This window comes from Melozone crissalis, unplaced genomic scaffold (genome assembly GCF_028551555.1).
Source record: "Melozone crissalis strain CALT ecotype California unplaced genomic scaffold, PUWL_Pcris_2 ptg000005l_1, whole genome shotgun sequence".
NCBI lineage: Eukaryota > Metazoa > Chordata > Aves > Passeriformes > Passerellidae > Melozone > Melozone crissalis.
In genome coordinates this window covers 68545555-68568161 of record NW_026535783.1, presented here as the reverse complement: position 1 = coordinate 68568161, position 22607 = coordinate 68545555, and the positions used below count along the sequence as shown (strand labels likewise).

The window sequence follows — 22607 nt, the reverse complement described above, 5'->3', positions numbered from 1 at the left end:
CACTAATGGGGTTCCGATTTGGATATTGGCACCTGGTGTGGCCACTGGGGGCATTGGATACCCCTCTGAGAACACAGCGGTTAAAAAGAAGATCACTCCCCTGGGAAGCTCTCTTGAGTTTCAGGTGGGAAAAGAGTTCGGATGTCTCCCCCCGCCCCGATCCAGCTGCCAGCTGGGCTGGGGGAGGGGAAAGCCGTGTGGCCATGAGGTAGGCTGGGCCTTGGACAAAGATGGGAGGTAGGCCTGGCCCAAGGGTGGAGGAGAGAGAGACATCAGGAGCCATCGGGCACCCCTCCCCCCGCCCCCCCCCCCTCCCCCCCCCCGGGGGGACAGAGAGAGACAGAGAGAGAGAGAGAGAGAGAGAGAGAGAGAGAGATGGTGCCTGGGACTGTTACCTTGAAATTTGATATCATGTTGGCAGCACAGCCCAGCCTGTGGAGAAGGGGGGGAGGTTTTGCAGGGAGAAGGTGTCCAGCCGCTTGTGGGAGCTTTTAACCCCTTTTTGGACAATGAAAACTTTACAGAACATTAACCTTTCCTAGAGGAGAGATAGAGTGGAAGATGAAGAAGGAAATGGGCAAGTGTGATGAAGGTCTTGGCCAGTGAGAGATGTTGGAAGAACAGAGAAGAATTTTAGGTGAGAAGAGATGATGTAGTGGCTCGCTGGACTCTTCTTATATAGCCATGGACAGAACTGTAATGCGTTAAAACTTTAAGTTTGTTCATCAAAGCTGACAAAGCTATTCTAATAAGACTGTTGCACCACCTCCATTTGTTTACCTAATAAATTTCCAGACTTTAAAGGATAAGGAAGGCGAAACCAAAGACAATGGGTTTCACAAACATTTGTTTATCTGCTTAGTAAACTGTTAACATGGGTGATGGGCTTGCTATGATTGATAGCACAGTATTAGCTTATCCGCTCAGTAAACCTAAGATTCCAGGAACTCAGGAGATTGAGCCTAAAATTCCAGGAATCAGATAAACCTATCAAATAAGGAAAATACCGGCCTTCATCTTCAGACCTCCGGGAGGCGGACTATGACCACCTAGCAGCAGGAGAAGAATAAGCAGAGTACTACCCTGAAAAGACACGCCAACCCAGAAGTAGGACTGTATAAAAACTCCATGAAATATCAGAAGAGTGTGGGCCGTTGGTGGAGCGGTGACTCCGCAGCCACACCCAGCGCTCCCGGGTGGGTGCAAGCCTTTTGTTGGTTTCAATCAGCGCTGACTTTGCCTATTATCGCTTGCTCTAACAATTAATAAATTCATTTTAAATTGGACTCACTAGTTGGTGATGATTATCCACCAATAAATTAATTTCATTTGGAATTACTAGTCGGTGATTGATTCCACACCGCAACTAACCTATAACAGAACCATGTTTCCTGTGATACAGAGACTGCATCCAGGCGGAGGTGATGGCTCAGAACCAAGAGGGCTCAGTGCTGGTACCCCTTAGCCCCAGGGGGTGAAATCTGGGGGGGACAGGTGTCCCACAGTTGAGACTGTGGTCTTTTTGGAAAAGACAAAGCATCCTTAAAAGACAACCCTAGAAGCAGCTCTGGTCCATGTTCAGTGGTGAGAGCACTGGACATGAAAGGAAGAGGTCACTATGGCACAAGAAGGACTCCTCTCCTCTTGACTAATTGAGAATTGATTATCTACAGAGTGGCGATGGACCGAGAGTTGGTGATTTGGAGGATAGACATATTGGAAATTTGGTGGGGGGAGGAGGAAAATGTATTTGTAAGGTTTTCATTTTTCCTATGTTCTTTCCATGACAGAAGTCCTGCCCTATTTATTTCAAGAGTGGCATTTGCATTGGGACCTTATTAACACCCTACCTCACCAAAGGACCCTTCACATTCTGCTCAGGTGCCTCAGGAGAAACCCCGGGCTCCCCCAGCCCTTTCCCTCTTCCAGGGAGCCTCTCCCTGTCGTGTGTAGGAGCCAGGCTGCTGCTGCTAGTCTGCCCTGTACCTCTGCCACTGCTCTGGGGCTTTTTCCTTTCACTGTAGCCCTTCACCCCCTGCCTGCCTATCACGGTTCCAGCTACAGCTGCAGAGTTTCTGAAACGTCTCATCCACCGCTTTAGGACTTTGCTCCTCCCTGCCATTACAGCTTCCTGCTTCCCTGCTACAGCTCCTTTTGCTACCCAGACGGGTACCACAGTCAGCTGCCCCTTGGGGTTCGTAAAGGAAGCTCCTTCTCCATCCCTTCTGCCAGCTGTGTCGGCCATTACCATGTGAGAGACGTTTGAAACTCGCAGTACAGTGCCACCTGCAGCCGCGGGGGAATCACCGCACCCGTCCGGCCTAGCTGGGGAGCCGCCAGCGCCCCTGCCGGCTTTGAGCGGAACTGCACCAAGGGGGAAATTCCCTGACAGTCGACAGAAGGCTGTTGTTGGGTCTCTGATTTTTCTGTTTGTTGTTGCTGCTGCTGTTGTTGTTTGTTTGCCTTGTATACACACATATATATTCTAGTAAAGAATGGTTATTTCCTTTTTTCATATCTTTGCCTGAAAGTCCCTTAATTTTAAAGTTATAAAAATTTGGAGGAAAGGGGGTCATATTCTCCATTCCAAGAGAGGTTTCCTGCCTTCCTTGGCAGACACCTCTCTCAAATCAAGACAAGTAGTTAAGAAAAAGTCAAGCAACTAAAAATAAATATACGTCATACCTATTTCTATGCAAAATAATTTCAGATGCATATGCTACTCAGATAAAGAGAGTATAGATTTTTTCTTACCAATATTTAGAGAACCACTGGTGTTCAAACCAAAAATTTATCTTTTCCATATAACTGGTTTCAACAGCACATTGAATAAAATTCAGATCATTATATTTTTTCAGTAGAAGCAATTGCCTTCAAGCCAGCTTCCAGACATATTAGTCTATTTAGCTCTAAAAATTAAGCTCAAAGACATATGGATGTATATTTTAAATATATTTTCCATTAATTGAAATCTTGTCCAAAGTATGAAAATAAACAATATGCAAGTGTATCTGGAATCACTTGCTTCATCATAGTTACCTAGAGATCTGCTCAAGACAGAAGCCATGTTAAAGCTATAAAATATAATCTGACCCAAGTCAGTCACAAGAATTTAAGAGAAAAAATATTCCTGGTTCCATGGTAACTTTCATACTGTTCCTGTGAAGCAAGTTACTTTCCCTATCAGAATTACACATTATCTTTCCAAATGTTCATTACATGCTCCAGCAAGAAGCTACTGAAAATGAAAGGGGGAGAATATGGTCTGGATTACTACTCATCTGCCTTTATATCTCAACCAATACACCAGTGAGGGTGTTCAAATACTAGCAGTAGTAGCAAGACCAGGAAATAGGGTTTATCTTTTTGACAACATAAACAATTCTGTCCAGGCATCTTTCTTTCTACTTACAGTCACATACTTTTGTCTTTAGGTACAGCTAACTTCATCTTTGTTTTCTAAGGCAATAGACTTTAAATTAAACTGTCAGTCCATCCTAGTAACTTAGCAAATGAGTTCTGCACAGGTCCATGAAGAAATTTAAGGGTCCAAAGCTTTTTTTGCATGAGGAAAACTTCATACATTTTTTGTGTGAAAGAACTGGAACTGTTCATTCTACAGAAGGCTCCTCAGGGAGCCACATTCTTCTCAGTAGTGCACTTTGACAACGCAAGAGGGAAAAGGTGCATATTAAAAACTGGAAATACCATATAAACAGAAGATAATGTTTTGGGGTTTTTTGGTTTGGTTGTTTTTTTGGTTTTTTTTTTTTTTACTGTGAGAGTGGTGAATAAAGGACCAGGCTGTCCAGGGAGGTTGTGGCAACTTCATCATTGGAGGCTTTCAAAACATAAAATGGTCCTGGGCAAACCGCTCTATCTGAATCAGCTCAAGCAGCAGGAGATCGACTTGATGATGTCAAAAGACCCCTTCCAAGTTAAATTATTCTCTGATTCCATATCCATTGATGAAAATTCAGCCTTATTTGTTAGAAGAGTAGCTGACTTAGACATTTTAAATTCTTAGGAGATTTTGGAAATAAGTAAGTTATAAGGAGGAGAGAGAGAACTCAATTTCTACTTCTGCAGAACAGACAATTAGCATTCTGCACTCCCTCAGCAGCAACAGTTCCCTAAATGGGATTTAGATTTATCAGCATGGGCATATTAGTGCTTGCATGACTGCCTGACTTATGAGCTTCTCCTGTCTTTGTGGAACAGGTCCTTCTTTTCCTTTCTACAACAGTGGATGCAGCAGGGATATGGGATCATTGGAAGAGGAAGCAGCTCAGTGAGAGAGCTCTAGAAGACACTGGAAGTGTAAAGATGGAAGGTGGAAAAGCAGTGATACATCTGGCATGAGAGGAGCTGATGTTTCTTCAGAACATAACTGTAAAATCAGGCTTTACACATTGACTTGCTTGTTAAACAATTAGAGCCATTGAATGTTGCTTGCATCACACAACCTTTTCTGTGTGCTGTAGAAGCAGAGCAAAAAGCATTACCATAATCCATTTCCCAGACAACTCCTTCATTCTTCTTAAAGAAGCAATTCATCCATGTGGAGCACCTTACCACAATATCTGTTCTTCCTCCAGGTTGGTGCATTGCTACATAACACTGCCTCAGGCTTCGAAGTCTCCCTCTACACACAGATTTAGGACTCAGCTTGCATTTGCTAATGTTTCAGCAGAAGGAAGATCAGAGAGCTTTGAGAACAAGTGGGCAGCCCTGGAGAGGAAAGGGTGAAAGCCATGCAGCTGGAGATTCAGGAGAGATATTTGAAAGCATCTGTTTTTATTTTGTTACTTTTTTTCTTTTTCTTGCTATTTTCATACTCTTATAATGTCGTTAACTTTCACTTTGCTCTTCTGCAGTCAGAGGATTATATGGCAAAACATGTGAATGTGCTGCTCAGACACTGTTCTTGAACATATAAGACCTGAAGTATTTTCTTGTTAGTGCAATGTGGAAGCACTGGAAAAAGGATCTGAATGACCCAGAACAGCTATTGAGTCGTGAAAGTAAGCCTGAGAAATGTGATACTGACTGGAGGCAGGTAAGTTGCCTAATTACTTTCTTTAATAGCAGCTGTCAATCTCTAAAAGGAAAAGAAGCTACTGAGAATAATATTCATGAGCTAATAAAGAAGCAAAAGTTCTAGGAACACTATCTGAACAGCACAGCTAATTCATCAAAAAGTTTTTTTTTAGGATGTACTTTTTGAGAAAAGATGCTTGCATTTGACCATCTCCTGCCATCCAGGGAAGTAACCCATTTCATCACTTCTGTATTAGCAAAACACCTCGTGAACATGAATCCACTTTATCATAACTTCAGAAGTTGACTGATTGCTTACTAATTTGAGGCAAGAAGACCTACTACAAAAATCCTACATCTCTTAAAAGTATTTTGGAGATACATATCACATAAGGATGGTCACTATTTGGAAGGGTTTGTTTCATGTACAGAACATATCCTCAGGCAGCCTTGGCTGACTGTCCATGCCCATTCTGCCACTGGAACTAATAACTTCTCCTGCTTTACATATGTCTGGGTCCTCATTCCTTGATAGTATCCTTGTGAGTCAACAGGGTTTTTTTTTTTGGCAGGGGCATTCCAGGAATGTCTTTTATTGCCCCTTAGATGGAGACTGTGCTTAAAGTCAGGAGTTGAATTTTTACTTCAGTATACTCATGATTATTCACTGTATGTTATTTACAGATTACCATAATTGTCACAGTATGTTGTCAATGAGTGGATTAGGTTGCCTAAAGAATCACCATCAAACTTACTAGCAAAAGCAGATTTGATGTAAATAGGCAGAAAAGAGAGTTGGATGGCAAGGCTCACTCTTTTGCTTACAACATAGATGAAACATACAGAAGAAAATCAAGTCAGAAGCACCAAAAGAAGAACCATGGAAATATCCATGTTGGCTTCTGATCTTGCAGCTGTTTGCTCAAAAACAATATAAGAGCAGTGAGACTCAAACAACATCTCCTTCTTGTTCCTTTTTGTCGTTCTATGTTTCTCATTGCACTTCCCTTGGAATATATTTTAGTTTCCAGGAAAGAAGTATTCTTTTTGTTTGGGACCAAAGCCCCTGCAAGGGGAAACAGAATAAACTTAAACACAGAAGTTCCATCTCAGTATGAGGAAAAGCTTTAACTTTGAGGTTGATAGAGCACTGGAATGAACTGCACAAAGAGGCTGCAGAGGATCCATCTCTGGAGATATTCCAAAGTCACCTGATCGTTGGGTGAACCTGTTCTGGCAATGGGGTTGGACTAAGGGATCTTCGAGGTCTCCTTCCAACCAGTTGTTCAGTGCTACTCTGGCGACCAGCTACATGCGCATTTGGCTAGCTCTGTTACCACCTGAGCACCATAATGGGACAACTTAACCAGAAGTGGAAATTACCTGCTTTTTCATTACTCCTTCCGGGGGGACTCCTCTGAAAAGCAGTTTTTCATCTATCAATCAGATTCCTTAAGGCAGCACTTGAATCTCATAAAAAATCTTTTAAGTTTTGCAGTAAAAAAAGGGTGAAAACATCTCATTGATTTATGCCTTTATTTGGGGATATAAGGAACAAGCAGGAGATAAGGCATAAAATGAATACAGAAAGGAGAGGTTCACAAAGCCACTTGCAAAGTGGCAGAAGAAAGTAGGACTGAACAGTGCCAGTGTGAGCAGGTCTTCATTACAGTGCAGTAATTTTTCATGAATGCAATGACTTACTATCAATTATATGTGAGGCCGGAGAACTGGCAAAGGGAAAGCCTGCTGCAGTCCCCTGGAGGGCCAATACCTGAGCTACAACCCTTTGGTTAGAAAATTGCCCTCAGCGCCCTTTGCAACTGTATGTTGATTTCCTCTACCCCACTGGCACTTCCCCCTCACTCCACCCCTGTGCCCTCATCCCACTGGCCCTGGTATTTTGTCCCACCCCCTGAGATCCCTATATAAACCCCTGCTTTCCTGGCTCTGAGTGGCTCTTATGTCACTGGACTCTTCGAGGAAAGAGCTAAATAAAGGCTGTCCTTCGAACCCCACACACAGACCCTGTCTCTCCTTCTATGACGCCCAGATCACAGAAGAGCTGAAATCACTTGATGTGAGCACAGACCTGCCTGTGCTCCCAAGGTGGCTTTTTCAAGATGCTTCTTTGGGAATGTTGTGGCACTCTGGCAACCACCCGCCATGACAATTATATGCTTGTATTTTTGCTGTAGTAAGCACCCAAAAGACCAGTAAGAATGGATAGCAATTTAAAATAATCTAATTAATATTACAGAACCTTAAGCATAATTCAGCAAAATTTGGCCTCTTTTATGCCCACGTAATGAAAAAGAACACAGTCATAGGATTTTCAAAGACACATAAGCTCCAACAGTGCATGAAAACAGAAACTGCAATTACAGCATAGAAATATCCAACTCATTACAGAAAAAATTTGGGAGTTTTTTTAGTATCTCTAACCAGAATGGAGGTGTGTATTTCCTTTTGCAACATGTCTGGTAAAGGTTTAGAAATCTGTTATATGGATTTAATAGGTTTTAAATATACTGTATTGTACTTGCAGCATTATCTATGATTTCTATGTTCCTTCACACAATCACTGAGCAAATTTTTTTCCATTTTTTCCACTTTATCTAAAAATCTAAAGTGCATACAGAGTTTAAATCTAGATCTCACTAGATCCAGTTTTGCTCTCCTGTGAATTTCTTCCAACATTTTTTAATAGTCTATTAGTGGGGCATTTGGGCCAGGACCTCTCCAGCCTCACTGATATCCAGTGCCTGGGGGCGCAGAGTCTGTACCCAGACTAAGGGCGGTGTTTTTTCCATTTTCAAGCACACACAGAAGTGAAGCTGAGCACATATTCTCCTGACACACAGAGGACACCAACATAGCTGGTCACTCACGTTGGCACTGCACAGTACCCCACAGCTTCCTGCTCTTCCTCCTGGGCTGGCAGGCAGAAGGTCCCAAGTGCAACACTCCGGGAACACTCTCCAGGCTCATGAGCATGCGCATGTTCATGGGGCCACCTCTGCTTGCCTGATGCCCCTGCCCCAATCCCAGACCCCCTCATCACACCCATGTATCCACAACCTGCTGGCTGGTCCAGATGGAATTTGGCTGGTGATGGCCACATGCACCCCATCAACACCAGGTTTAGGGAGAACACAGATACTTCATCTCAGCAGCTGGCACCACACAGATAGAATGTGACGTGTGGTTCTATTGCAGCAACCAGCGCTGATCATTTGCCTCACTTATGCAGAGCCTGCCCAGCAGCTGGTTTTGTTAACACCCAGCATTCCCTTCCCCCTAAAGGAGGTTAGTCAATACTACTTGCTACAGTGCTGACAGTGAGTCACAGAATCATTAAGGTTGGAAAAGATCTCTAAAAACATTGAAGAAAACTGTTAACCCAGCACTGCCAAATCCACCACTACAGCACGTCCCTCAGGTCTGACTCCACCATATCCCTGGGCAGGCTGTTTAAATGCCTAGCTACCATTTCAGTGAAGAAATTTTCCCTAATATCCAATGCAAACCCCCCCCGGAATAAAGCCCTTCAATCCAGTAGTTGTAGAGAGTGACTGAGACTCCCACCACTCACTCCAGCAGCTAACACCACACGCCAGGGGCATCTACATCCCTCATCAGCACTCCAGCAGCTGGCACCCAATTCTCTCACAACAGTGCCCCACTATCTGGGACTGCGTCCTTCCAGCATGCACATGCATAGGACAGACAGTGAGATGACACAGAGAAGGAGGTAAGAGAAGATTTAATGGATTTCAGATAGACTGGGGCAATCAGGCTTAGGAGTCTGCCAGACAACCATACTGACCTGCCATGGTTTACAAGTGACTGTCCCCTTTTCTGTCTGTTCCTCTTTCTTTTCTTCCTCCCTTGAACACTGCCCAATTTATAAAGACCGAGTAACTCCCCTACAACATTCTGAACCCCCAGGACTGCACTCTTATCAGTTGCAAAGTACCATTTGCCCAGAGTTTATTGACAGCTGTTCAGTGTGACTGATGAGGCTGGCTTCTTCTTGTTGTCTCCATTATGATTTGCCTGTCAGGTTTGGGTCTCCATATACTTTGGTTCCCCCTTCTCCTTAGAATCCCATTTGACAAAGTCCTTGATCAGAAAATCATACTGGAATAAAAAATCCTACACTTGACCCTTACTATTTTGTGTGGCTCAACAGTTTTAGTTCTCATCTCTGCCTCCTTGTTATTGGTCAGACAGGTTTGTGTCTCTCTGTTCCTGTTTATGGCTTCCTCCTTTTCTTAAGATCCCCTTTTGTGTTGAGAAAGTGTCCCTGATCAGACACCTTAAGGAGCAGACATTCTTCTTCCACAGATTCTTACAATTAGCACAAGATTGATTAAATTACCATAACTGTGTTACAAAGAAATTTGAAACAGAATATAGCAGAAAACATGAAAGGAAATTTTTTATTTTTCAGTTATACAAATAAGAAACAATCCCCATAGCTGTACTTGAAATAAGAACTAACAGTGTCAAACATGGCAATTCTGAAAAAACATGTATCAATACTTTAAACCACAGAAATTGTATGACATACACTCAGTAGCAATAGTACTCTCCTTTATCTACATTTATAACAATTGTGCTTTTCCTTGCACAAAGTAACAGTGCTCTTAAAAATAAATAATGTGCAATTTCAGAGTTCTATCCTGAAATATGCTAATCTAGATCCCCATGTAAATCCTGGACATGTTTCTCCCAGGAAAAGTCACTGCAAAGAGTGCTTAGCACTTTGCTAGATCGATCACTTAAAAAGGTACTGAACCTGCACCTGTTTTTCTTCAAATTGCAATTAGAGAAAAAGTACTGACCTCAAACATGTTGCTTATATTGTCTAACAAAAGAATGATACAGTTGTTACTACACATCAGACTCAGATTTGAAAGGTTCAGTAGATCTTATATCTGGAGAGTGTCTCAGAGCTGTGGAAGAGAACTGTTCCAAAGCTGGAAAGTTAACGATCAAACACTTACTTATTATTTGTATGAAATATGAAGGACTGTCACAGAAACATTAACATGTATCTAACAAACAATTTACAATCAATTTATCCGAACGAAATCAAGTTGTTTAATGCAAAGCTGCCATAACCTTTGGAAAAACAGATGCAGTCTGCTTCTTGATTTAATTTCCAGTTCTTGTTTTTAACGTACATTTAGGAACTACAGCAGGAAACTTATATAGCTGATGAGAGGATAAATTTGAGGAACACTCTGAACACAACTGATTGGCATTTCAATTGTTCCTCACCAGGGCAGATACATGAGGGATCTTTCTTTTTATCCTACTACTTTGTTTTAGTTGTTCATTGTATTGTATTATAAAAGCGGTAATTATATTATAAATTGATTATCTGCTCTGTGCTGCTGGCAGCAAAGATGTGAATATAGATAAAACAACATAAATCACCCAAGGCAGCTATGAAGGCTTAAGCTGTTGACTGCTAACCAGTAAAGGACTGCAAAGTGAAATCCATTCCACCTCAAAGTCTCTAAAGAGCAGTTAAGATTTTGCTGCAATGTCCTGGGTCACCTTTAGGGAAGTAATCTGTTTTTCCATTTAGGTTCTGGGGTGCCTTAACAGAAATGCTCCAAGAGCCCAGGAAGTATATGGGAAAGATGAGAAGGGTGTCTGCAATGAATCCATTGCTACAGCTTCCCAGCTGTAGAATGCAAAGAACAAGGAAAGTCCTGGGCATGTCTCACCTCAGGTCACCTTAGACCAAACAGTAGCTGGTGGTCACAAACCATCTCAAAACAATTTGTTTTTGAAACATCAAACCACACACCAAAAAGCCACCCAGAATCTTTGGGCTCCACATGGACACAGGTCTTATACAAGAACAAGCGTAAAATGACCCCTAGTTTTTGTAAAAACCAACACAGTCAGATGATAACTACCTCAGAGAATAGTTTGAGACCCACCCCTCAGTACATCACACCTCAGCTCAGGATAAAGTGAGGCAGGTGAGAGAAGAGGTGTACTGGTGTGGAGTACCACGGTTTTGGAAAGGAGACACATGTAGGTGCTGGTTTAAGGGAAGAGTGCTGTGAGAAGTATGAGTGTAGATGACAACTGAGTGCCCTAATCCTATGGCTCACAGTGTCCAAGAGTGCAGTACTGAAGGTAGAAAGCCTGCAGAACATGAGGTTAAGGCCCAGTTTTGAGGAGGTATGGGAAAACTCTGTTGTCTTTGAAGCAGGTACTACTGTCATATCTTGTGCCAAACCAAGTCAGAGAAATTTAGTGATAGGGTAAAAATCTGGACTCCATGGCTTTTGTACTAAAGTTAACTTCACTTGCAGAAAATCAAATGTGAAGCATGCAAAACCAAGGCTTAGGCCAAGATTTAATTTCTCTGCTGACTTTTAAATGCAAATTTTCTCACCTATCTTTCTATTTACATGATACTCTTTTCATGTATTCATTTGCACAAATATTTTTTTTACTGCCAAGGAATGCAAGAGTACCCATTTTGCTGTCAAAACGGGTACACATAATCAATTGGCACACTCAAACATTCCACAGGTGAACAAAAATCACCTGTCAGTTAACATTTTAGACTACTTGAGCATGAGGTTTGTCAATGGCCTGACACTAGAGAGAAGAAAATACACTCCCAGAAGATAAAGTTGAGCAGATGTTTCTCTGAGCTTCTGAGAGACTGGCAGTCTGTGAATTCTTCATTTCAATAGCAATGAAATAATTTTTTTGTCAATGTATATGAAATATGCTTTAGAAGATCAACAGTAGCAAAACCCTAACAGCAAAAACAAGAATATGCTTACCCTTAACTGAAGAAATAACCTCGTATTAAAATGAAAGTGTACAATAGTGAACAAATAGCACCTTCTGGTTTATAAACATCAAATTAAACACATTGCAGTCTGCATGGCTGTTTACTTCCTCATGATGCCTTGCTTTCAGTGAGTTTCATGGTAGGACCACTTACTGCACATTAGCTTGTGGCCAGAGTAAACTGTCCTAAGTACAAGAGTCTGGTGAATAGGGAAAGATATTACGGAATCTTACATATAACAAAACTGACTTTCTACTTTCTGTAATATTTGACTGCAAGGCACTGATTTAGCTACCAATAATCCCAGATCTCCAATCATGCATAAATACATGAACTTAAGAAAATGGGTAATAAAGAGCATTTACAGCTAATAAATATCTGTGAGAATGGTAAAACATATGAAATTGCTCAAACTAATTAAAAATTCAGTAGACATGCTGAATATCGTATCTGGAGATCAGGACCTAATGTAGCTCTGAAAATATAACAAGAAAATATCCATACATTATACCTGCAGGCCTACTCCTTAGGCAAGCATAACAGGAAAGATATGAAACCATGATGTTACCTATTTATGTGCTCCTTTAGCACTAAAATACATCATAGGATAACAAGTTTTGTTTCTTAATGTATGCCGTACTGACACTCCACTCTCTCCTATACTCCTGTAATTTCTTGTTTTCTTTTTTTGGAAAAAAGGAAGTGAAAGAACTCTTGTTTTTTTGGATAAACAAGACTGATGATCAAAAAACCAACTGTGAGATAATGTGTTATTTCAGTCAGTTACACATCAGAACATCTAAATTATCTTAAATAAAGAGATCATATAACAGCATTAGAAGTTTAAAAGAATTGTATGATCTACATATTTTCCCATTAATTGGCTAGGTGTTTTTTTCCCTTTAGTTCCACTGTCACCTGAGTTTCTTTAGACTTTTTCTTTCCACCAAGAATAAAACTATATACATACATACATGTACATATATATATATACACACACACACACATAGGTATTTGAATACATGAAGTAATTTCTTTACTCCTGCAGATTTTTCTGAAGAATTCTATATGTGAAGTCTATAAAAAAGCTTTGATTTGAGATGCTTAAAAAATATAAATAACAAAGAATATGCTCCTTTAAGCAGCAAAGAAACATAAATCCACACCATTTCTCCAAGATAAGGGAAAAAAGTGTATAAAAGTAATCTTTGGCACTGAAAACAAGGGCACCCTCTTGAATGTCTTCAAATCTGTACAGGAGAGAAAAACTTGTAAGTCAGATCAAAATGGTATTTCTGTGGTTTCATGTAATGGGTACTGACAACAGTATCTAGAAGAACAATTGGGATGTTGAGGACTGTATGACAGCAGGATGCAACACAATAACACTTGGTAAAATATCTGATGTTCCACTCCACCCTCCTATGCTTACTAATCTTTTTTCCTTAAGACAATTCCATAAGATAAAAAATTTAATTACTCATAACATCCTTGAAATCTTGTAAGGGCTCCAAGACTTAAAAACAAAACCCAACCAACGGCAATAAAAACAGCAACAAAAGCTGAGGTTATAATACAGTATCAGAAACAGTTCTCTGATTGAAGGCATTTACTGATTTTTTTGATCTTACAGACTTCACTTTCTTTACTCAAATCCATCATGCTATTTTCTCCCAAAGCCTGATTTATTTACTCAAGTAAATATTCCATCCAATGGGTATTCTTGTGTGGGCTGTCTGACCACAGCTACAAATTGGCAGGCTCTTTTTCTTCTTTAATTCGTGATGAATGTGTCACTGCATCCTGTAAACACTACTGAGCATACATTCAAGCTTTCTTTTTAGTGAAAGTGGCACTTGAACCCCTGCAATCAGGAAAGCTTAGTTATATAGCACTTTACAGGTATAATAGCTGGTTATGTACTTCTGATATTACACATTCTTCCAATGACCTAGTGGGTATTGAAACAAATCCCCACTGTGGTCCCATTGCCATTTCACATCATCTTTATGATCTTTATGATGAGGTGTGTATTCTGTATTTATTGTACAATACTAGTGCTTTATTGCTGTATGCATTTCCCTGTTGTTAATTTAAGTGCTCCTCTATTATGTAACACATACAATGTTTTAAACTCTAATGGCATCCTATGAGGACTGGCATTAGAAAAGTACCTATACTTCAGATCATCATAATAGTGATACTTGACTGGTTTTCCAAGTAAATCCTTTGGGAATGGCCAAAATCCGTACAGGTGAATTTCATCACAAAATCTGGTGGCAAGCGTATACATGAGAAGACCAGTGCTGGGTCGTTTAATGTGCACCTTGTTTGTCAGCCAATACCTGCAAAGAAAGAAAAAGTGCATTAACAAACTCATACAACTTCATGTGAATAAATTCTGTGGACTTATTTTATCTACTATGCATTCATTTTACACTATGAAAAGATGAAAGTCTCCTTTTCTCTAAACTGAGATCACAATGACACTGTTCTGGTGCACCTTTATTCCTCCTAGAAGAGGTAAAGGGAAACCTTAGCACAGTGCTGGAAAAAACCTGGTCAACTAAGCGACTTAGTTCAGGCTTTAATTCCAACACAACATCATGTCTGCAGAAGCTAGAAGACTGTAGTTACCCTCCTCAGCCAGATCAGGGAACAGTCTCTTGCTATATAAAATCTGACCTGTTGTGGTATCCAGTTCATACGATCAAGTGAACCCTATGCTGAATATTTGATTGGTCTGGTGGTCACTTCATAGATTGCTTGTCTAAACAGAAAGGAAATGGAAATGATACACCTAAGTTAAGAATGCAACTTTCAGCCGTCAGTAAAAGAGAAGCTTGATTTACTTCCTTATGTGATTAAACACATAAAACTACCCGTTGTTAAAGGCAGTCTCCAGATAAGCAAAACCTTAACACTACTGATTTTTAAAAGGTTTTGTTTTGTACTCAAACATTCAGTGGTCTGACTGAGGCTACAGGACAGTTTTCCTGAGCCAGTACCAAGAAGTCTGCTTATGGCTTTAAAAGCAGCAGAGTGTTTTCAGAGACACAAATGGAAACTTAGCTGGATTCCAGCATATAGCTCATGTACCCTCAAAGTCTGTCACCAACACTGTTCTACACCTCTAACCTTTAAAATTAGAACGTTATTAAAATAGTGCCAGCTAGTGCTGGCAAAACACTTCTCCCAGGTCAGATTCAACAGAAAGTACACTAGTACTCAATGAAAATGAAAAAGGTCACTTAGATTCTTAAACCTGGTCATTCTTTTAACTCGGACAAACAACAGCAATGCACACAGCTGTACTGATTGGACTGTGGAATTGTGTGACTGCAAGTAAGGGAAGTAAGTATGACTTAGCATTACCACACAAATATAAAACCATTGCAGTGTGGCACTGTACTCTTAGTTATAGGCTGTGAATTGCTTCTATCACAGTCTAGGAAAAAGTTCAAGTGAGAAAAGCCTCACCAGACCAGAGTTAGCCTTGTTTTCAATGGGATTTCAATAAACCTGAAACTTTAAATTATACATCCAGAGTGCTATAAAGGCATTAATGATGTAGTAGAAGGAATGTCCCACCCCACCAGTATGAGACAGGACAGCAAAACTATGTCTTTAATCAAAGCTTAAAGTATGTTAAAAGCAACAGTTAATATGCAACATTTAAATTAACCATCCCATTGAAACTGGCCTTTTCAGTTTCATTCTTTGCCAAAACCATAGCTTTGAATCATAGATAGGAATGCATGTGAAAGCTAGTTTAGTATTTTTGGTGGGTTCTTTGATTTTCTTTGTTCTGTTGCTGTCGGCTTTTTAAAATTTTGGTTGGTTTGTTTGTTTGTTTGCATTATACTGAAGTTTATTTTTTGAAAGCTGAAGGACCCTACAAGCAGAAAACAGTTCTGAGCTGAGTAACTGCTTCTCCAAAGCCACCACTGGGAGAATTTCACTTGGGTGTAAAAACAGGATGGTAAAAAGCATATTTAAGGGGTGAATGCAATTGGGAATGCGTACATCTACAAATGACACTTGCATATATAATTTTTTATTGTCTTCATAAACGCCATTTTTTAGGCGTAACATGCTAAGCAGTTTTCACTCTAATAAACTGCAACTCTAAGACAAGAGAAATGAGAGACTCCATTCTAGAAAATAAATGTTTATTTATGGAAAAGTTGCTGGAGAAAGAAATTGGAACATTTTTAGCACTTCATAGTGCTAAAAGTAGCTGTCTCTTGAGAACTCGGTACTTTAGTCTCATGCAGTCATCCATCTAACATTAGTGTTTTTAGCCAAAGAGCAGTCAAAACGGATGCCTCTGGTACTACACAGTACCACTATCTTTCCAGCTGAATTTCAACCTTCCATAAATAGAATGCTCATGGCAGAAAATTAAATTAGCATACAGGAAAAGATATTGTATCTTAATCATTTCTGTGCAGAATAAGTATGTAATGAAGGAATAAGATGCAATGAAGACCCTCTTACAATTTAAGAGTATACAAACATATACTCTTCTGTTTCTTATATTCAGGTATTATACAAACCAGAAGTTTAACTATTTGGTATTTCTTAAAATCTAAAAGGTACCCAAAATCTCTCTCTATGTATATACTGAAAATATAGTCCTTGATGTAATTACTATAACAATTTTGTAACTTGGGATCAATTATACTTCAGATTAAAAAAAAAAAAAAAAAAAAAAGAAATGAAAGAGATGCAACAAATGAAAGAGTTGGAGCACTCAGTGCTCTAGGCTGATGCTTCCTAAAGGTCATTTATCTCTGCAAATTCCTGGCTCCCAATGTCTCCTTGAATGCATAGAATTATCAAGTGATGACACAAATCTCCAGTAGTCTTTTTGATCTGAAAGATATGTGCCAACTTTTCAGTCGCTCAGGTACCTATTCTAACCTCTGAGTTAAGGCTGATTAGGGGTGATCGATGTTACAGATGCTTTAAGCGATAAGCATCTTTGTACCTGTTTTTAGTTTCTGGAGTTTTATTATAGCTTTACTTTAAAGCATAAAGATATTCTCCCCATATACTTTTCTCAGAGGCACTCATTTTCTGTTTAACTAAGATTACATCATGAAGGAAGCAACTAACTATAGAAGTGAATTGTTTCTCATATCTCTAGATTTTCACCCATGACCAATTCCTGATTTTTCACGTGGATACAGCATCAGCTTAACTGACAGGACTGGATGGATCTCACCATGTGAAAAAGCAGTCATCACTATGAAGTCTGTAACTGGCCACACAGTGCACCACTACTCATTTTCTTGATGCCTCAAGCTAAAACAACTCTTTTGTGGGGCCTGAAGCCTGAATTTATTGAAGATTAGGGAATGTGCCAATGCATAAACACTCTTTAATCCTATAATTCCTGTGACTTGAAGTTGAGTAGCTTGAATTTAAAGAGATCTCACTTCAAATTACTTTAAAATATATGGCTGATGGTAATATAGTAAAGACACTGGCAAGATACCATGAATTTCAATTTATGCTCAAAAGTTAAAAGAATCTCTAGGGTAAGTGAAAAACAGCACAAATAGAGAGTATGTTGAACCATCTGCAATGAAAGGAAGGTCAGATCTGTACTTAGGTCCATGTACTTGCATTTTATAAAATTGCTGTTAATAAATACCATGTTTGCAACATGTAACTAAAAAGCCCCATAATACACTGTAACAGTAAGGGTTACCCTGCTGACAGCAGGGGACTACTAAAAATCCCTCTTCCATGAAAAGAAAGGGTATTTGAGCAGGTACTGGTCCCTGTAAAAAGTCCTTTTGCTCCTACTATCATTCTGTCTATTTTCACCTCAGCTCTTCATCCCAAATCTAAGCATCTTTGCCTTCAAAACTTCTTACCCACTTCAGACATGTTTAGGTAGTGAGTCATGGCCACACATCCAAGAACACTTTCACACCGTCCAATATGGATCTGTCTTCTACAATCCATTCTTTTTACATAGCATACACATTTCAAATAGATTTCACATGTTTTTAAAATCTGAACAATGATCTCTTGCATGTTTCACTGCATTTTACATTAAAAAGTGAAAATAATCAAAGACATTTTTAGTATTTCTTTTTGTACCAGAAAGAAATACTGTCAATAATGGATATTTGCCAGCATTATATTTCAGATGAAAAAAATAGTTTTTGATGCTTTAAACATGCATGTTTTTACCTTCCTTTTTATTACTACCTTAATGAAACATAGTACCTATACGCAGTTACACACCATAAATAAAATACATGTTTTACAATTCTGTATGTAAAAATGTATTATTTGTCAAAGATCCTTATTTGTCTCCACTAAGATACTACAAAAAGACATAAAAATTATCTAAAGAATAGATTTTTTTAAATTGAGGCATTGGTTCAAAACCTAAACTTCTCAGTAATAATGACTTTTAGAAGTATCATGACATTATTTGTATTGGAAGGAATGTCAGCAGACCTCTGACAGATCTCAGTCCAACGTCTTTCTCCAAGGAGGGCTCCTCAGCCACTGCTGGCTGGGCCTGTGCTCCAGCTGAAAGAGATAGTCTGAAGTTTCCCTCATTTTTGCCTCATGACTGTCACAAGAACAGAGACTGGGACCACTGAAGACCCTATTCAGAGTTCTGGCCTAGTTGAGGTGGATGCCCAGCCAAGTGATTGTTCGCAGCTGTGTTTACAGTGCCACCATGGTTTACTGCTTCTAGCAGGGCCTGCCAAGGAGCTTGCGCCTGTTTCATGACAACAGCCCAGGAATTTCTCCACCTCTTGGCCAAATGACTTTCAGGGGTAACTTTGCTGGTCCCTCAGAGAAAACCCTTCATCTGCTTCACTACCACTGTGATGGATGGAGATTGAGGCCTCCTCCCAAGGACTGAGACCCCTGTAATCCTAACACGGTGAGGGGGTGGTACTGGCCTGAGCGAAGTGAGCCCAGGTGTGTTCTCTGGACCAAGAAAACAGTGGGTCTCGCTCACTGCTGAGAACATGGACTGTCTGTATCCATTCTCAATACCTGTTCCCCCTCAGCAATTTCAATAGACTTATTCTTCATTGTATCTGTTATCCCTTCGTGATTTCAATATCTGTTTCCTCCGCCAGCAAAAGACTATAATAGATCCCTAAATTAACCTGGACTTTGAGTTTCTCACTGATGTAACAATTCTCCCTGCGTCCAAATCATCGAGGACTTCGTCCCTACATTGGTAGCTCCATTCCCCCCCCCCCCCCCCCCCATCTCCTTTCTTCCTTTCTAAATCCCTCTATCACATTTGCTGTGGTCATTCAATAAAAGATGAATTTGTCTTGATTAATACTGAAATCCCCTCCGTGTTGTTTCTCCACTCTGAGATCAATTAACAAACCATCACAACCCCCGTCTGTACTAGTGTATTGTGACACCAGCCCAACCACCTCTAAACAGCTCACTGTTTAGCTTGCTTCAGTTGGCAAATACTTTTTGTGCCTTAAGAGGCGCAAAGGTGTTGAGTGGGAAACTCTGTCTACATTTAAAAAAAGTAATGAAACAAGTGAAAGTCTGCCCTGGTGAATATGAGATAAATAAATTATTTACAACCATAAGCACTATTAAAAGATCACTTTGACCCATTTGAGTTTACGGAACTTCAATATTTTGGCCTTTAAAAATACTAAACCTGTTTCTACCAGATTAAAACATCACCTATAGTTAACTATACAGTCAAATCCACCAGACTTTCACCTATATCTAGCAAGATATCCTCGTATTTATGAAAATGGAATGTTCTACTATCAGCATGACTGCCAGAGGAATGTCAATTGAATAGCATGTTACTAGCTGACAATGATTTCTTGCAGCTATTGACAAAAATTAAATTAAAATAAACACATAAACCCACAGACATCTGTTTTAAAAATAGTTAATGTTAAAATGATGTTCTGAGGAGACTCTATTGCAATGACTAATACATGAAACAATTGATTCCAATCATCATTACATTATATCAATGGAAATATATATGGGGAATTCAAATTACAATTGTTTATCCTGTTACTGTGGAATAGATGAATTGTGACTAAAAACATGAGATGTGCTTTCTCATGGCTGTACTCAGACTGAAGTGTTGTCTCAGACACAGAAAATCAGATATGATGGGTTACATTCAAATACTAGATAATTTAGTGTACCTAGCATCTTTATTTGCACTATTTACAAATTCCGTAAGATGTCATAGCACAAAGTCATTCAGAATCTAGTTGTTTATATTTCAATGGATTTTGAATTCCTTGTTCTGGACAGGGGTGAATCTGAGGAAATATATATGCTTAAACTCTGAAGAGTTCAAAAGACTATATACTGAGCTCTGTTTCTTGAGATATCCAAGCTGATCTCCAAGCAAACCTACTTAACATACCTGGCTGTCACTGAAATTCTGTTCCTTTTACAGACAGAGAGAATATTTTTAAAAAGAGCTTTCTGAGAAATCATATATGGTATTTGTGAAGTTAAAATATTAACATCAATAGGAAGCTAGGGGAAAAAAGATTTTGAAAGATGACAAAACATTTCAGTGTTATTCAAGAGTGTCTGTGTGAGAAGCTAGAAGATGCATATTGTCTTGATTACACTTCAAAAAATACTTCAGAACAGGACAAGACACAGAGTAAAGCAACATATGCTATTAGAAGAATAAAGTAACTTCTGTGTGAGGACAGAATAGCTGGAAAAAGAGACAATCAGATGGGAAGATGCAAAACACTCCAAAATTATGAAGTGGTGAAGGTGGCAAATAGGAATTTAATTACTACTTTAACACAAGCACTGTAACATAAAAAGTAACTGACTCAGTAAAGACATTTATTAGGTCTGAAATAAGGCGTGAAATAAACAGATGAAAGTACTTTTTACACAATACAACACTGAACTGGGAATTCAAGGCAATAGGATGTTTGGATGCCATTGACCAACTGACTAAAAAACCCACAACTTGTCAATTTCATAAACCCAGTGGTGCAGATGAAACGCCTCAAAGGTTTGCTCAGCTGCTGGTGATGCATATATCACAGGGTAATTTTTCCTGTTTCTAACGTTTCTTCTATGTTTCTGTGTTGACACCTGGCACTGGTAGGACTACAGACTAGAAAGGATCTCTTAAAAACCCACTTTTATGTTCTTGGACCCAACATCTGTTTTCTAAAGATACATGTTAGGGCACGTATCCTCCTCAAATTCAAAGAACAAATCCTTTCCTTGTGCTTTCTTGTCTTCAGTGGGATTAATCACACCAATGACAGGAACAACTCTTCAATTTACCCTCTCAATTTATGTGAACATTTTAATTTAAAATGCACTATTTTTCTTTTTCTTACTGAGATATGCTTTGTGCAGAATGCTGCACACAAGAAATCTAAAGTGTGAAAGAATTAAAGTGTGAACAACAATACAGAAAATATGACAGCCAGCACAAAAGCATTGCTGAGTGCACAAGATCTACTTGAAAGTTTTCAGTGTACAATATTTTCAAAGAGCATACATAGAAAAACTCTTTCATTAAAAGCAATAATGCACTTTATGAAGACCTGAAACTCCACCAAAGCTCTACCAAAATGTCAAGATTCTGTCCCGATCTGCCTCTTTAGTAGATAGAAATGTTAGAAACTGTTTTGAGCTGAATATATCACACTACAGGACAACAAGGGAAAGTAAAGGCTACTTACTTATATTCCTATGAAACTTGCCAAGAATATCCATCAATATGTTTTAAAAATTATTTAAGCCCTCAGGAATCCATGTAGATGAAAAAGAGACCTGAACCTTTGCCAGTAAATATGGTTAGTTTTCTACTGCATAGAGACTGAAATGTCTACCCTTGCTTCAGAGTCATGAAAGTCATCAACTGACACTCTAGCACAGTACATGCCTCTGCTAAGAAGTGTTGCTCACTCAATTCACACACAAAACCATTTTCAAGTGTGAAACATAGCTTTAGAAGAACTCATCTATAACTAATTTGAGATTACAGTTGCACTAGATGTGCACACAGACATATAGCAAAGGTGCAGGAAAACAGACCTAGAGCATATTTTAAAATATACTCTAAGAGAGAAATTTCTGGAGAAAAGATTTTCCTTTCTGACCGATGAGCTCCTCACTGGAATATGATGGGAAGAGACAGATCTTCCAGTGAGGTGTTCCATGGCTATCTTATTTCTGTGACATACTTGGACAATAACATATGCCTACTGTGCAGATAATGGAGCAAAATACAGAATTCTATGAATTAGAGAATCACAGAATTGATTCAGTTGGGCGAGACCTTTAAAGATCAATTAGTCCTCTTCCCCTGTTCTGGGCATGGACATACTTCACTAGACCAGGTTGCTCAAAGCTCCATCCAACCTGGCCTTCAGCAATTACAGTGATGGAACAGCCACAACCTCCCTGAACAACATGTCTTAACTAACACCCTCATGATAAATTTCTGCCTCCCACCCACATTTCTGCCTCCTGTCTAATCCAAACCTACCTTCTTTTAGCTCAAAACCACTGCTCTTTATGCTGTCTTTGAGAGATTGGTAAAAAGTCTCTCCCTTTCCAGCTTTCTTGTAGGCTCCCTTCAAGTACTGGAGGGCCAAAGTAAGGTGTCCCTGGAGTGTTCTCTTCTCGAGGCTCAGCAAGCCCATCTCTCTCTGCCCTTCCTCAGAGGAGGGATGCTCCAGCCCTACGA

At 39.6% G+C, this 22607-nt stretch overlaps 1 protein-coding gene across 2 annotated transcripts in view; it reads right to left on the bottom strand.

The window, feature by feature from the left end:
• Positions 1-10570: 10570 nt before the first annotated feature.
• Positions 10571-22607, bottom strand: part of ST8SIA4 (ST8 alpha-N-acetyl-neuraminide alpha-2,8-sialyltransferase 4) — a 51853-nt gene continuing 39816 nt past the window's right edge. For both annotated transcript variants that reach the window (XM_054283173.1, XM_054283181.1), the window contains one exon: positions 10571-14223. In XM_054283173.1, coding sequence (XP_054139148.1) covers positions 13941-14223 — 283 coding nt within the window. In that variant the 3' untranslated portion in view covers positions 10571-13940. The remainder of the gene's footprint in view (positions 14224-22607) is intronic.